At 34.3% G+C, this 16,282-nt stretch overlaps 1 protein-coding gene across 1 annotated transcript in view; it reads left to right on the top strand.

Moving 5' to 3' along the window:
* Positions 1–16,282, top strand: part of MAN1A2 (mannosidase alpha class 1A member 2) — a 232,307-nt gene that overhangs the window by 157,790 nt on the left and 58,235 nt on the right. The window contains exons 7-8 of the mRNA XM_051992905.1: positions 9,153–9,276; positions 9,593–9,686. Coding sequence (XP_051848865.1) covers positions 9,153–9,276; positions 9,593–9,686 — 218 coding nt within the window. The remainder of the gene's footprint in view (positions 1–9,152; positions 9,277–9,592; positions 9,687–16,282) is intronic.

The raw sequence follows: 16,282 nt of genomic DNA, 5'->3' as shown, positions 1-16,282 counted from the left end.
TTTTCTTCTGCTGAGTCTTCTTAGTTGTCAGGTCTCTTTTTGTGCAACATCCACAGGGTTTTTGCATCTGTCCCCTTTTTTCTACTCGGCTATCACCCCAATCCAGGCCTATCTTAATGCACTAACAATTAATCTTTCTCTTCTTTAGTCCCTTTTAATTCATAATCCATAGTATTCCTCAATTGATATTTTGTAGCATTCGATTTTACCATATTTAATCACTTGCACTAAGAACTCCCTCAGCTACCTTTTGCCTCTCTAATAAAATAAAAATACTGGTTTAGCATTTAAGATTGTTTCCAATATATTCCACATCCTAGCCAGAATGTCTGCTTAGTGTCCTGTGTACCCAGCACTCAATTCTCCTTTCCTTTCTCTGTCTTTATATGGACTGTGCTAACTCCTCTGCCTGGAATTGCTCACTTGGACCTCCTTAGCTTAAGTCCCACCTTTTATATAAGATCAGTTGCTGATGCCAGTTCTGGCAAAATTCCTTGTTATTCTCTTCATATAGATTTTATATTTACTTATCTGTGTTCATGTTTGTTTCTCCCTAGTAGCATATTAATTCCTTAAGGTAAGAACTTAGTTTTTTTTTTTTTTTTTAATATCTCATCTGAATAGCACATAATGAGCACTTATTAAATGTTTCTTAAATAAATGAATCAGTATATTAATATTAATTAATATACAAGTGGAAGAGAGCTAGATCATGCTCTGAAGTTACAATAACAATGTTATTGTAGCTTGTTATTGTAATTTCACACCTTCGAATTCTAGCTCACTCATTAAGAAATCTTCCTTTATTCTTTTCCCCTAATTTGTACATTCTCACGGTAAGTGTTTTGTCTCCTCTGAACTACCATAGTACTTTCTATCTGCGTTCTGTATATACACCTTTTACGATTTATTTTGTATTATTGATGAGGTTTAGATTTAGGGAACCAAAATGAAATTAGGCTTTCTGATAATCAGGGAGTTAAATGATAAGATCTAGTGACAGGTTCGGAGTTCAGGGAACCAAATGGAGGGGTTTGGCTCCCTTGTAACCCCTTGGGATTTGGCACTAGGATAGGGAGTTTGGGGGACTCCCTTCTGGTGGTGCAGAGGTTCTCTGTAAAGAATTTACAGGCCCGAAAATCTAGATTGATAAAAGGGTTTATTATGGGGATTGGAAGTAAGATTAGAAATTCTGACAGAGAGGCATAAAGTCTGATTAGGGAAATAGGTGAGGATAAAGAGAGGATGGCACTTGAAAGAGTATTCCAGTGGATAGAGGCTCCTTGGCCTGCCAAGCATGGAGCTGGCATGTTTGGAACCTCTGCAAAGAGAAGAGTTTTAGTTTGGCTCTTTTTACAATGAGAGGTTTGGCTAAAGCTGAAGGGGGTTTCAACTTGAACTAGAATTTGAATTGCATTCAATAGTTTCAGGACTGAGCCACCCCACTCATATAACAAGGCTGAAACTGTTTGTCCCTAGGGACAGGGTCCCTTATTGAGGCAGAGTTGAAGGAGATTTTCTTCTTCAAGGATTTTCAGAGTTTCGGGATCCCCTCTTCATTCTGACTTTTAATTTATTTTTCTTGTACTAGCTTTTAACCACTTTGAAGTCAAAGATCACACTGTGCTTTTCTTTGCAACTTAGTAAATACCATTCTTTTAATAGATTCTTAGTACAGATCTACTATAATAGTCCAGTGACAATGAATTGTTTTTTTTTAATTAAGTCTCTATCTTGTATTTAATCATTTAAAGACTGCCATTACATTCAGACAAGCCTCTAAGTGAATTTACATACCTTACTAAATACAATAACAGATGCTTTTATTATGAATCATCCAAGGGATTTACCCTTAGCAAATATGTTAAAGTTATTGAAAGAATGTGGGTCTGTATTGAAAGGAATAGTTACATTCCTTCTCTCCCTCCCCCCCCCCCCCAAAAAAAAAAAAAAAGAAGTTTTAAAAAAATAGATTCAATTTCAGTTTAGGATTATTCCTAGATGACAAAATTTAAACATACTAGTCATTTCTGTCCTTCTACTGCTCTAGATAACTAGAATTCACTGTTGTGACAGCTTAAAAAATGGCAAAATAATTCTTAGTTGATTGTTTAACATATATGTTTTCCTACTCATTAATTTTATTCAAAGGAAAATGTACGTTGATGGCATAGTGATAATTTTGGCTCTAGATGACTCAATTCTCTTTTTTGGAGGGGGAAACAACACCAAATTCTTAACAATGTGTACCCAACAGAAAGGAACTATAAGTCTAAAATCTAGCAAAATTGTATTTTTTTGTATCTTTTTAATACACAGGCATGTTATAGAATTTAGCTTTTTCATTTATGGAGCTATTTTGATCTGAAATTCTTTAATTACTTTTAGAATGGTAATGTAGAAAATTTCCTTAAAGCAAAATAGATTTTCACAAATCTGCAATATTTAAAATTTTTTAATCCATAGTCGCTCAGTATATTGAGGATCTGTGATTGCATCCTTTGTGAAGAATTCCCTTCTTCATCACAGATCATCACAGCCCCTTTGATACTATTTAGATGACACCTAGTAATTCGACTCAGCCTCCCTCAGCTTCACTGTGCTAAGATAACACACAGCCAGAGGTAATAACCGAGACCTTTCCACCTTGGCAGCATCCTCCTCACCGTGATAGTGAATGGAGGAATGGAGGATCTGTAATTATGAATGAATAGCCTGAACTTTCAGAGTAACTTTAACGGCACTGTCCTTATATGAGAAGCACTAGGGCGCAGTGATAGCGAGCTAGCCCGCCTCTGACCCTGCACATGCTGCCGAACCTTTCCGACTGTCCCAGCTCTTGCAGACTCTTAAATGGAAGAGAGGAGGCCAGCCTGTAATTGGGAGAAGTTTCTCCAATGGGTGAAATCACCCACTGACTCCTTTTTGAGTCTGTGAATGAGCACAGGTAACACCTAGGATTCTAGAGGTTATAGGGGATAATGTGGTGCTTGAAGATCACTGACAGCTCAATGGTGGATGGACCAAGGTGGAGATAGACTGCAGATCCACCAACCGGCTTGAGCAGTCTCAGCCTGAGGTAATGAGGGCACACACCAGAATGATGTATGCAATAACAGAGAAGAAAAGAAAAAGCCTGTTTGAAAAGCCTGTTGAAAGATGGTTCTAAGGCTTTGGTAACTGATTGGATCGTTGTGGGGGGTGGGGTGAGAAATAATGTTAAGGATGACCTTGGATCTGAGCCTGAGGATCTGGGAAAAAAAGTACACAGTAATGGGGAAGTTAGGATGGGGGTAAGTTTTAAGGGAAAAAGGTGGTAAGTTTGTTTGAAGTCTGCGGACTTAAGATTTCTATTGGACATTCAGTTTGAAATTGAAAGGCAGCAGGAGATACAAGATTGGACGTCAGCAGAGAAGTCAAGATAAGTAGATTTGAGAATAATCAGTAGAGATGGTATTGGAATCTATGAGAGATCTATGATATCACCAAATGAATTAATATAGAAAGAGGAGAAAGGGGCCCCAAGAGAGAGCTTAGGGACACCTGAGTTTAGTGGTCATGACCTGGATTAGGAGCCAGTAAAGGAAACCAAAAAAGAGCAGTCATAGGTAGGAAGAGAATTGGGAAAGAGTAATGTCATGAAAACCTAGAGAGAAGAGAATCTCAAGGAAAAGAGGCTGATTGACAATATTAAAGATTGCAGAAAATTCAGAAGAATGAGGATTGAGAAAAGGCCACTGTCTCTTAAGAGATCATTAGTAACCTGGAAGCTACATCATAGTATAGGCTAGTGTGGTTGAAGGCATGGACTAAAATGGTGGCCAACTAGTAGGGGAAAAGGGGTTATTACAGTGCAAACCATCCTATGGTTGTAAATTTGATATTACGTGAATTATTGGGATGGGTTATGGGAAGAAGGAACTGTTTGGAATAAGTCTGAGGTTGTAAACATGAGTGGCAGAAAGAGTGGATCTCTCTATTAGTATAAGAGAAAATTTGGAGGATGGGATTTAATAAGTTCATTCTTAGATATGCTGAAGAATAAATGTTTTTGGAACATACAAGAGAGAGTTGCCCACCTGTATTTGCATTAGGGAACCCTTTCCACCATTCTACCCTACCAAAAAGAGGCCATCAATTTGGAGATCTCTTTTCACCAGTTGATGATGTCTACTAGAATTCAAGTGAAAAATTAAAGCTAGATGTTAACTTCTAGGAGTCATATGCATTCAGGTGATAATTGAACCGGTGGACACCAATGAGATCACTGAGAGAGAGAGAAAGAGAGAAAAGTGCCCAGGACAGAGTCTTGAGGGTGGAAGGAGGCAGAATTAGTGACATGACATCAAGGTTGGCTCTCCCCTGCTCTAACTTGCTATCTGCTGGAATCACTGTAGGGAACAACCCCATTTCTCCCCCTCTTCTACCTCTTCCTTCTCCCTTCTCCCCCATCCCCTCCATTGAACAGCACAGCAGAAAAGCTGGTAACTCAAGTTTCCTTAATCTCAGACTGCCAGTAGACAGTAGGAAAATAAACAAGCAATATCTACTTCCCTGCAAGTTATGGACTCATACTTTCCCTAGTAAACATTTATTGGCTATTGACTAATTTCTCCTTTCTACTATACCTATCCTAGAGCACCATTCTGATGTAACCCTTGGACTCCTACCCCCATACAATCTTGGTAGGGGACCATCTGCTCTGCTATAACTTTCCAACATTCCTTGGGTCTTGTCAGCTACTCTTACCTAACTTACCTCCCTAAGTATTACCTGTCCACTCAGAACATGAGCCCTTCTTTTAGGTATTGTAACTTCAGCTATATTGCAAGCTCTTTGACAGCAGGCAATGGTTGGGTTTTATATTTGTATTTTTTTTTTAAATTTAATAATTACTTTATATTGACACTCGTTTCTGTTCCGATTTTTTTTTTCCCTCCCTCCCTCCACCCCCTCCCCTAGATGGCAAGCAGTCCTTTATATGTTGGATATGTTGCAGTTATATTTGTATTTAAACTGAATAAATTAATTTCAGTTATTTTGATTTTGGAGGCAACCTGTCTTATCATATATGTAGATTCAGGGAAGGAACTGTTGAATAAGGAAAACCTAAAGATTAATGGGAACTGATGTGGTCAAAGAGCAAAACTCTTGGAAGAAATGGAAAGGGATATAGTCAGGAATACAAGTAGGGAGATTTTCTTTTGTAACAAGAAGGGGATTATGTAGAAGGTTTTTATTTTTTAGAGAGAGACTAAAGGAACTGAGAAAATAGCACAGGTAATCTCTTTTTCTCAATGAATTAGGAGGTAAGATCATCTGCTGTGAGGAATGGGAAGGATTATTGTAGGAAACTTTAAAAGAGAAAGAAGTGTCTGATGGCCAGTATTTTTGAAGGATGAATAGCAAAAATTAATGCAGATTCTTAGAACTTCATTCTCTAAATAGCTAAATTTTCAAAGGGGTGGACCAAGTTCTGATCATTATCATGAGATCAATGTGAAAATTAAATGTAATACTGGATGTGAAAGATAGGGCTTTTCTTTTCCTTTTGTATATGTGCCTCTTATTTCTCTTAATCTTGTGAATAATCAAGAACATTTTATGAGGAAAGAAAAACATTCTTTATGGTAAAATTCAATCTCTACTGAGACATTTTGAATTCTGATACTAAGACTTTAATAGCCACTAAAGAAAAAGAAAAAGTTACAATGGCAAGGATTTGACACTGGGTAGGATTGGATAGGACCCTTATTTTCATTTTATACACAAAGAATCTTGAAACACACTGAGATGTTAAGTGACTTGAACAAGATTCAGTTCAACAGTGCTTGCCAGATATTGTGCAAGATACTGGGAAATTGATAAAAATGAAACAACAGCCCCTGCCCTCAAACATCTTGTACTTTGCTAAGCCCCAGCCCTCCAGATGCGAGGTTCTTCAGAAGTGATTCGTTTTTGTTGATAGACTTGAAGAAATAGGGAGTTAAAGAAGCAATTTACCAGAACTCTGCCTTGTTATAACATCTTCTTTAGAGTCATTTGCATTTTCCCAAAATGTTTAATCTAGTACATATTTTATCTTCATTCTAAAAATTAAAGCATTTAAATGTTGATATATGGCCATTCATTCATCTTGACAGTAACTTTAAAATGATTTGTGTCTATAGTAAAGCTTTTGTACAGTCAATTACTTCTCTCAACAGTCTTTCAAGGAACAAGTATGTCATTTGAGGTAGAGTGAGAATTTACCGGAAGAGAACCTTTAGCTCTTAGATGAATTCACATATGACTCAAACATTGTAATGATGGGAAGTATCTGTAAAGGAACTGGTCGTAATTTTTTTTTTCATTTGTCGTTTAACTATGATTTTTGTTGTTGTTGTTGTTATTTAAACAGACTCAAGAGTATTAACCAAGATTTTTTAAAAGCTTTTATTATGTAGTTATGAAATATAAATTCAGCTCTTATCCTGATATATAGTTTTTAAAATTGTTACTGTTTTTTTTTTTTTAATATTGTTTGGTAGTTTTAATTAAAATATGACAAGAACTGAAAGAACATTAAGTAGCATAGTGCTGTGTGTGAAAAAAAAATTTAATATTATCTGCTAAATGCCGAATAAAAAGTAATATAAAATTTGAATTTTGGGATTGTGAAGGAAAAAAAGAGGCTTGCATAGGTTAGAGAAGTAATTATAGATACTGAAGGACCTGGATTGGAGTAGTAACTCTTTTTTTTTTTTCTCCCCTGAGGCAGTTGGGGTCACACAGCTAGGAGTATTAATAGTGTCTGAGACCAGATTTTAACTCAGGTCCTCCTGAGGTCGCGGCTGGTGCTCTATCCACTGCACCAGATAGCTGCCCCTGAGTACTGAATCTTAACACAGTGTGGTCATGAGCTAATCAATTAACCTTTCAAACAATTCTCTTAAGTTACATAGAAGCTGCAAATCTGCATTGTTGGAGGAAATTTTATTTTTTGGAGTTTCCTTAGCCTGATGAAATGGCAAGTTTGCTTTCATTCTTTCCCAACACCCACAAAGAACTTGATGACTTTAAATAAAGAAGAGACTCTACTTTGTGTAGACTTCATGCTTCAGCAAGAAATGACACTAGGATATTATTTATAATTTTAGGAAGAATAATTTATTCAAGAAATTTTAATGGTGTTATGAGTTAATAAATGTACAAATATTGGATTGTTTACTCCCTTTTCACTAATGGATTTATTGCTACTAGTTTTTCAACAAAGAGTAGTTTAATACATAAGTGCTCAGGAAGATTAGATGTGCTCATAAGATAGAAAAGAATATCAATGAGTAACAGAATCCCAAGATAACTCAAGCTGCAGCAAATCTTCTCATCTGCCCATCTCCCAATTGTTCTTTTATCAAGAAGTTAAGGAGCTTTTGGTATAATCTCCCTCGTTTTTTCTTACTTGCTACTGTAGCATTTAGCATATATTCATCCATTTTTTCTTTCATTCTCATTTCTCTTAGCAAGATGTATCCCTCATTCTTTCCACTTGTACTCAGATTCATAAAATGCATTGGTCTCTTCTCAAGGTAAAACAAAACAAAACAGACCATTCTCTGCTGTTGACTTCAAGTTACTGTCCTTTTGTTTCTTGTATTTCATTACCAGATTCTAAACAGTTTATTTTCCAGTCATTTCAGATGTTTCCTTAACATTCAGCTATTTGTTATAATCTGGTTTCACTTTTTAAATTCAGTTTCTACTCTAAGCTTATAAGAGTGTATTTGGATATCATTGATTTGTTGCCCTTCTCTTTTGTTACTTTTAACTCCTGAATATGTTATATGCAATATATTCAGATTAATAAAAAGTGTTTCTTTATAAAAAATTACTCTTGATTTTGCTCTCTCTAAAGGTACTGGTTATATTCTAATTCCTTTCTATTGTATTTGCAATTGCCCACTTGATTCTTAAAAATCTCCTTCCTTTGTTTTGTGATACTAATTAATTGTCTTGGTTCCATTTTTACTCTTTAGGTCAGTCTTTCTCCTTCCTTCCCTGATAATTTCTTGTCTACCTCTAACTGTAGACTGATCAAGGCTCAGTCCTAAGCCCTCTTCTCATATGATACTCTCAATCTTGAAGAAGTCATTCTCCTAAATTCAACTTTTCTCTCTAGGTAGACATTCTCATTTCTATATCTCCAACCCAGATCTCTTAAACTTCATTTATCTCTCTCCATCCTTTGAATGACTAATCTGGATGGTCCTTCAACATGTCTAAAAAACCCCTTATTTTTCAAATACAAACATTCCCCTAGATTTTTCTGTTTTTAAAATGGTTTAAAATGAAAAAACATAGTTTTCCAATCATACTGGTTCAACATCTGGAATAAAAATCATAAATTTTCAGAATTGTAATAATCTTCAGCTAGTTGATCCTTGAATCATCTTTGACTTTATTCCTTGATTCTGCCATTGTCTCCTATATTTATCTAATTATTTGCCAATTCTTGTGTGTTGTTCCTTTTGTGCTATCTTATGTAGCTATTCTTGGTTTTTCATTCAAACTATTGTCTTTTATCACACTTTTATCACTTTTTACCACTTTTATCACAGCATTTTTCAACTATTTTATTGTTGCTCATTCATTTTCTGCTTCTTTCCTTTATGTTTATGAATTCCTACTTCAATCAAATTGGTTTACCCCATCATTTTCTGAACATGTTATAGAGATTCTCACCTGGCTTTTTGAAATTCACACCAGACTCTTTTTCTGAAATGCCTTTTATCCTTGATTTAAATCCTACTCTTTTAAAAAAATTCTTTGGAGGTTTCCCTAACTCACTTGATAATGATGATGATCTTTATTTATTGCATCCTGCTATTAAGTGGAAGTTATAAGAATTTAATTTTCAGCTTAGATACTATTATCGGCTAATCTTCATTTTATGGAATTCAAAAAATCAATGTGGTTCATGGCTATTGTAAAATGAAATTTCTTTTTACCTCTGTGGACTTGTGAAGTTTTTCCATGACATACTCAAATAGCATATACTATACAACTATAACATGTGGTATTCTATAAGATGTTTATATTTAAATTATGTGTATTTATTGATGATTTTTCCAGATTTTTCTCCCAATTTTAATTTTCTCCCTCTTATTTTTCAGTGGAATTGGGCGAAACTGGGGTTGGGCCTCTGCAGGTAGTAGCATTCTGGCTGAATTTGGTACCCTACATATGGAATTTGTCCACCTCAGCTATTTGACAGGGGATCCAGTTTATTATCAAAAGGTCAGTCTTAGTTTCATTAAATTGAAAATATTACCTTTAGAAATATGAACAAAAGTTATTAAGCAGAAAGTATTTGACTTTCTTACTTGTCAGGACCTTGTCCTTTATTGATAAAATAAACTTTTTTCTTTTTTGAAAACTTAATCAAAGTGTTCTTAAGCATTATTTAATTTTTTTAAAATAAGTGCAAATATCTAATTGAATATTTAGCACATAAAGAGAACATGGAATTCGAGAGAGGGAAAAAAGCCAAATTAATGTCAGAAGATGATATTTATATGGATGTTTTATATTGTTTTCATTTTATTTTGTTTAGGTCATGCATATTCGGAAATTGCTTCAGAAAATGGATCGGCCTGATGGGCTTTATCCAAATTACTTGAACCCCAAAACAGGCCGATGGGGTCAGCGTAAGTATTTAATCATATTATTAACATTTGCATCTTTATTGAAACATAATGTATTCTGAAACACATTTTTAAGATACTTAATATTAAAAATATTATAATTTTAGAAAAGAGATTCAGACATATAAGATCACATAAGAAGTAAGATGTTTTTGCATCTTATTATTCCTGGTACCTGGTACACTTTGCCTTATGCTTAATTTTTACCTTATCTCTGTTATTGATTTGTTCATTTTCTTCCACCAGAGAGCCTTATATTCTGAACTAACACATACTTTTTTTTTTTTAATAGCTTTTTATTTACAAGTTATATGCATGGGTAATTTTACAGCATTGACAATTGCCAGACCTTTTGTTCCAATTTTTCCTCTCCTTCCCCCCACCCTTTCCTCTAGATGGCAGGATGATCAATACATGTTAAATATATTAAGAGTATAAATTAAATATAAAATAAGTATACATGTCCAAACCATTATTTTGCTGTACAAAAAGAATCGGACTCCAAAATATTGTACAATTAGCCTGTAACACATACTTTAAAAAATATGTTTAAAGTGGCACATCTGTTCTGTCCTGATTATGCCAATTGAAAGTGGTGGACCCTTTAAGAGAATAATGAGAAAGAAGGGCTGTCCACACTATCATGGAAACAAATAGATTTTATTAATGGAGGTTATGAGGCTCATATTATTAGATGGTAGCAGGACAGTGGTAGATTTGTGAATCACCCTTAACTATATTATATAAAAACAGGACAGAGAAGACAAAGTGCCTGGGCTAATGAGGGTCACATGCAAGTTTTTCTTTGAGATGGTTGAAGTTTCTTTTGCTGTTTACATTACTTGTGGCATTGTAAGTCACATTTTCACACTCTGTTCCCCCCAGTGTACAATATATATGTGTATATCTCTGCATACCTTTATGTTTATGTGTGCCCTTCTTGATTCACTTGTGAATATACATCTATATATTTATAAATGTTTCTTTTACACAGGGGGATGTATGTTTGTATGTGTATACTAGGTGCCCAGTAAATCCTTTCTGTTGTTACATATAGTCCATTAACAAATATTTATTAAGCATTAACTATACAGTAGGCACTATACTTGATGCTATGGACTTTGGCAAAGATAGAATGACTTCTGCCCTTCAGAAGCTTACATTCTGTCAGGAGAAACAACATGCATAAAAGTATATACAAGATAAAAAAAATTTTTTTTAAGAGACAATATTAGGAACTGAGAATATAAAAAAAATTTCATGTAGAACATATTTGAGCAGTTTCAACGTTTTAGATGTGAATATGGGTAAGAGGTATATTCCAGGGATAGAAGACTGTGTAAAGGTTTAAAGATGGGAGATGGAATTCTACAGAGGATTCAATTCATGTCATTTATAGAAGGAGGAGCAGTGTTAAACCTCTAGGGAAGTTTGGAAGAAGGATCTGTTTTAATGAAAAGATAATGCGTTTTGTTTTCACTCAGATATATGGAATTAACCAGTATAAAATGTGGATGATATAAGACTGGAGTAGAGGAGAGACATGAGGGCTGGATACACAGAGTCATTTGAATAGAGAAGATGACGTCATGGGAATTGAGCTGATGAAATAAGTAAGCTAAAAGTTGTAGAGGGAAAACTGATAGGATTCCCAGGACATAAGATGGGATTATACCTACAATTAGAAGACATGAGATGGGTGATAGTCAAGTATAGGAGACTGAGCAGGAGTGGTCATATAGGAGAGAATATTGTCATGAAAAAACCAAGGAGAAGACATACCAAAGAGGATAGATAGCCATTAGTGTCAATTAAAATACGATTGCTGGAAAATGGATTTTTGTGAAAGGAAAGGGGAATATTTAAGAGATTAGTGACAACTTTGAAGAGAGTTGCATTTAAATAATGAGGTTGGTTAAAGGCAAATCTGATGCCTGCCATCAAGGTTAGGTCATTTCAATGTTGGTACAAAATGAAGCACTTATAGGACAGCGCCTTTTGGATATCTCATTGACTTTTGAAATTCAGTATGTTTAAAACTCAAATAGTCCTATTCCTAACCTTTCCCATACTTTCTTACCTCCTAATTTTTCCTTATTTCTCCTGAGAGATACATTATCCTCCCAGTCACCCAATAGAGTCTTCCAATAGTCAGTAAACCTTTTTTAAGTACCTGTTTTGTGACCTGCACTGTACTGGACTTTGGGATACAAGTACAAAACAAGAATGATAATCCATACCCTCAAAGAGCTTACTATCTAATAGAGAAAAACACAAAGATAGCTAAAAGGGAGAGTGTGGGTGGAGGGATGACTTGGCAGAGAAACTAGGTAAGTCCAACTAAATGCAGCAGGATGGGAAATGAGATGTCAGTCCTGTTCCCTTACTGGGAAAAGTTTGTGGCTCCACCCTCCTTTTTTCAGAGGTGTGAGTAACAACACTAATTGGATCTTATAAATTGATGAAATTTCTCAGTATGTTGGGGGTGGGGAGGGAGAATGATGGAGAAAACTGAGAGGTGTCTGAGAACTACTTAACTTTTTTTTTCTTCCTCATCTGTACTTCCATTTATTTACCAAATTCTGTCATTTCTGCCTCTGTACCTATCTCAAATGGTTTCCTTCTGTCACTTAACATTGCCACTATCCTAGTTTCCCCCAACATCTCTTGCTTAAGCTATTATACTAACCTAATTTGTCTTTCTCTGGTGTTAGCCATCACTAACCCATCTGTCATACACACCTGCTTAATAATCTTCCTAAGGCATGGTCACGCATAAACCTCTACTCAAAAACTTTTCATTGACTCCTTCTTGTCTCTGGATTAAAATCCAAATTCCTTATCCTCTCCTTTAAGACCTATTACAATTGGACCTCATTCTACCTCTCAGTCTTTTTCTTTTCACACACTTTGTTTCTGCTACTTTGGGCTGTTGACTACTCCTGATATTTGACACTTTATTTATCACTTGTGTTCCCACAATTAGAAGACATGAGATGGGTGATAGTCAAGTATAGGAGATCCTTAATGTCAGGATTGAATTTTCTCCTCTTAGCTGCATCTTATAATCCCTGTCTCCCTTTCTTGATAACTCCTATTTCATTAAATTTGCCCTCATTTCCACCATTATTAATAATAATAATAATCAATTATAAATGCTCTTTCCACCTCTTGTCAAAAAATCCTTGAACATTTAGAAGTAAAATTCAGTTTAGACAATTATTCCTAAAAGAATCAGTAATACAGAATTTATTCATCATTTATTTAAAGATTATAAATTTAGACTATGATCTCATGGTTACTAAAAAGAGATCTTTTGTTTTCCATACTTATTTCTTTCAAAGTAACTTCAGATTATATGGGGAATATATGTGTTGTAGACAAAGGCAATACACATACAGATTCACTAGCTATTTGGCACTGGTTCTTTAGAAATTTGAGAGCTTTTTCTGATAGCACTTTAGCAGCTGCATTCCTCAGTGAGAGTTCATCTTGCTACTTTTTGCTTTTTTCATATTTTATATGTATATCTGAAAAGTATATCAGATTCCTTTTTCAGTATACATCTGTCAAGACTATAAATAGTCTGCCAAACAAATGGTGGATTGAAATAAAATTTAACAATTCAGCTTTGGCTAACTATTATAATCACTGTAATGATAATGTCTGTGACTTGCACATAGCAATCACAGAGACTAATCACTGGTAATTACCTTGAAGAAAAGCATTTGATAACAGTTGTACAAAAAAGAATAATCTATAAGGAGCCTAAATTTGAAAGAATATCATTAAACTTTTTTTTTTTTTGGCGGGGGGGTTCCAATTTTGCTGTTTCACAAGCATATTTTCATTCTGAATTACAACTTTATAGTTCTGAGAGTAAAAAAGCTCAAGCAAGTCATTTATCCAATGATTTTTAAAAGGACAAAGTAGGTAAATGGTTTAGGATTTTAAAAAATTTGTTTTTCCTGGGACGAGTTATTTGACATGGTTGATTTGTGAATAATCATATTATTTGCTTTACTTAAAACAAACAAAAAATAAAAGTTCTGTGCCGATTATTGTGGCTATTCTGAAAGACAAATTTTATTTGCTGATTATGCCAACAATAGCATCTAAAGAAAAGGGACATCGCTCTCTTATGCATAAAGATATCAATTCCTGAAAATTGGTTAAGGAAGATGGTGAGTGTCAGTGAGAATGCCTAATAAAATGCCTGGCAGTAGTTGGCCTTTTTAAAGTGGTACAGAGGGTAAGCCGACTAGATTTGGAGTCAGGGAGATCTAAATTCAAATTCCACCTCTGGTTCTAGACAATTCTGTTGTCCCAGGTGATTTAACAAATCTCTCAGCCTTAGTTTCCTCATACATAAAATAAGGATATTAATAGCACCCACTTCATGCAGTTGTGAGGATCAAATAATGATATAATACAGGTTTAGAACTTTGCTAACCCTAAAACTACATATACATATACATTTTGGCTCTAGTTTTCTCCTTTTTTTAAATTGAGGAGGTTGAACCAAAATGACTACTATGTTCTTTTCAGCCTCTACGTCTTTGATCTGATGTTCTTCCACCTCTTCAAAATCTTTTCCTTCCCACTCTTAGTATTTCCATTGTCTTTGTGATGGAATATCTCTAATACCACCTGTCTTAAATAGCCAGATATTGAGGCAAGTAGGTACAGGTATTTTCTCCATTTTTTTTTTTTTTTAACTGATGAAATTGAAGTCCAGAAATACTGCTATTAAATGCTGTTAAATGTCTTTATGCTAAATCTGATTACTTCAAAAGAGAAACATGCAGGGTTTCTCCACTGCCTATATCAAAGATTTCAAACTTGAAGTTCCTCCTCATAGGGCCTGTAAAACTCTTTGAGTGATCTGAACCATATTAAGATGTAATTTGAAACTATTGAATGAAGTAAATAAAAATGCAGTTTAAATTTTTATTTTGAGATTTGTTAATTTTTTTTTAACTGGATGCAAATTGTAGATTGAACACTTTTTTTTTTTTTATCCTTAAAAAAGAACCAACATACTTGTTAGTTATAGTAATAATTACTCCCACTACTCATAGAGGTGAAATAGCAACAACCATTCTTTGCCCTGTCATTCTGTGCAGTTTTTGTCCTTGTGTGCCCAATAAATCCTCCAAATGACATCTACCCAAAGATATAGAGGCCTCTATCATATCTTTAGTATCTCAGAGGAATTAATGCATCATTTGGGCTGTGAGTATGTTTTCTTATTTTTGTTATGCACAAACTTTTCCAGTCCTCCATCAGTCAAAAAACATTTACTAAGCACTTGTTATTCTTAGCCTTCTCACTTCCAGATCATCATTATAATATGAACAGAAAGGTATACCAATTAAAAGAAAGATACATTTGAAAATGTAAAGAAAACACGTAATAGAAGAAATAAAGTATTATTTTAGAAATGTAAAAAAAAAAGGTGATTATAAATGCTGAGATAAAGAACAGGCAGGTACCTTATATATTATTATGTATATTTACTTGTTCTAATAACCAACCTGGATTAACTTGATCCTTTGCTTTATTATCTTCTATCATAGAGAAAATATGGGCATATTTCAGTTAATCTCTCTCATTAATCAGTGTGGTATTAACTTTTAAGAACATTTTATAAGCCAAATTACATCTTCAAAGTCAAACAATTGAAAGCATCTTTTATTCCAAAGGTGAACATTTTAATTTGATTACCTCTGTATAATATTAAAATGAAAAGGACTTCAATAAGGAATTTTTTTTTTGTCTCAAAGTAAGTTTGTTTTTTCAAAGTGGTCAAAATTACTGAACAATAAAAAAATTGACCAAAATATCTAAATTTTATACTAATCTGAAAAATTTCAAATTACTTTATCAATTACAGTAATAAACTATTTTTCTACTGCCTATGAGTAATTTGTTTTGGTATTACAGAGAAGCATTTACTATGCAGAGATTATACAGAATTAAAAATTAGTATTTTTCAGTCTTATAAATGGCATGTGACCAATGAATTTTAACTAGTCGTGTTTTTTTTGTAATCTTATGGTTGATTTTACTATTTATGAGATTTACCTGAGTTAATCTCTTGTCAAATAAACTTTTAAACTCATTGACAATTGCTTTTTTGGTCTTTTCTAGTTATGAATGCAATAGACCCTGAGAGGTTTTAAAGTCTCCCTGAATTGGAAATGCCCTGAAAATTGTATTGTGTCATGCTAATAAGTGGAAGAAGGAGACATATAAAACATGTACACCTATATTGTATGATCTTTTTATTTTGTGCTTTATTAGAGATTGATTAGCAAATACCTTACTGACATAGATTAGACTGAAGAGAAATGGCTGCATTAAAAGAAACAGAGATTTTTGTTCTTGAGAACTAGGTTTTGGTAAACCTTTGTCTCAAGGCCTTTGGTAAATGTGCTGAATAAAGTTATTCGCTGTTTTTTTGAACACTGCCTTCTTGTTCCTAATCTCTCTTCTGTCATAGATGCCTCTGCCCTTCTGCTGTCTTTTATACAGCTTCACCTCAGCCTTGGCTTGCTTTACCTTTCACTGCAGATGCTGCCTCCTACAGAAAACGT

Source organism: Antechinus flavipes, chromosome 4, assembly GCF_016432865.1.
Source record: "Antechinus flavipes isolate AdamAnt ecotype Samford, QLD, Australia chromosome 4, AdamAnt_v2, whole genome shotgun sequence".
Lineage (NCBI taxonomy): Eukaryota > Metazoa > Chordata > Mammalia > Dasyuromorphia > Dasyuridae > Antechinus > Antechinus flavipes.
Note: the sequence above shows the minus strand (reverse complement) of the source record. Positions and strands in the feature narration are given on the sequence as shown.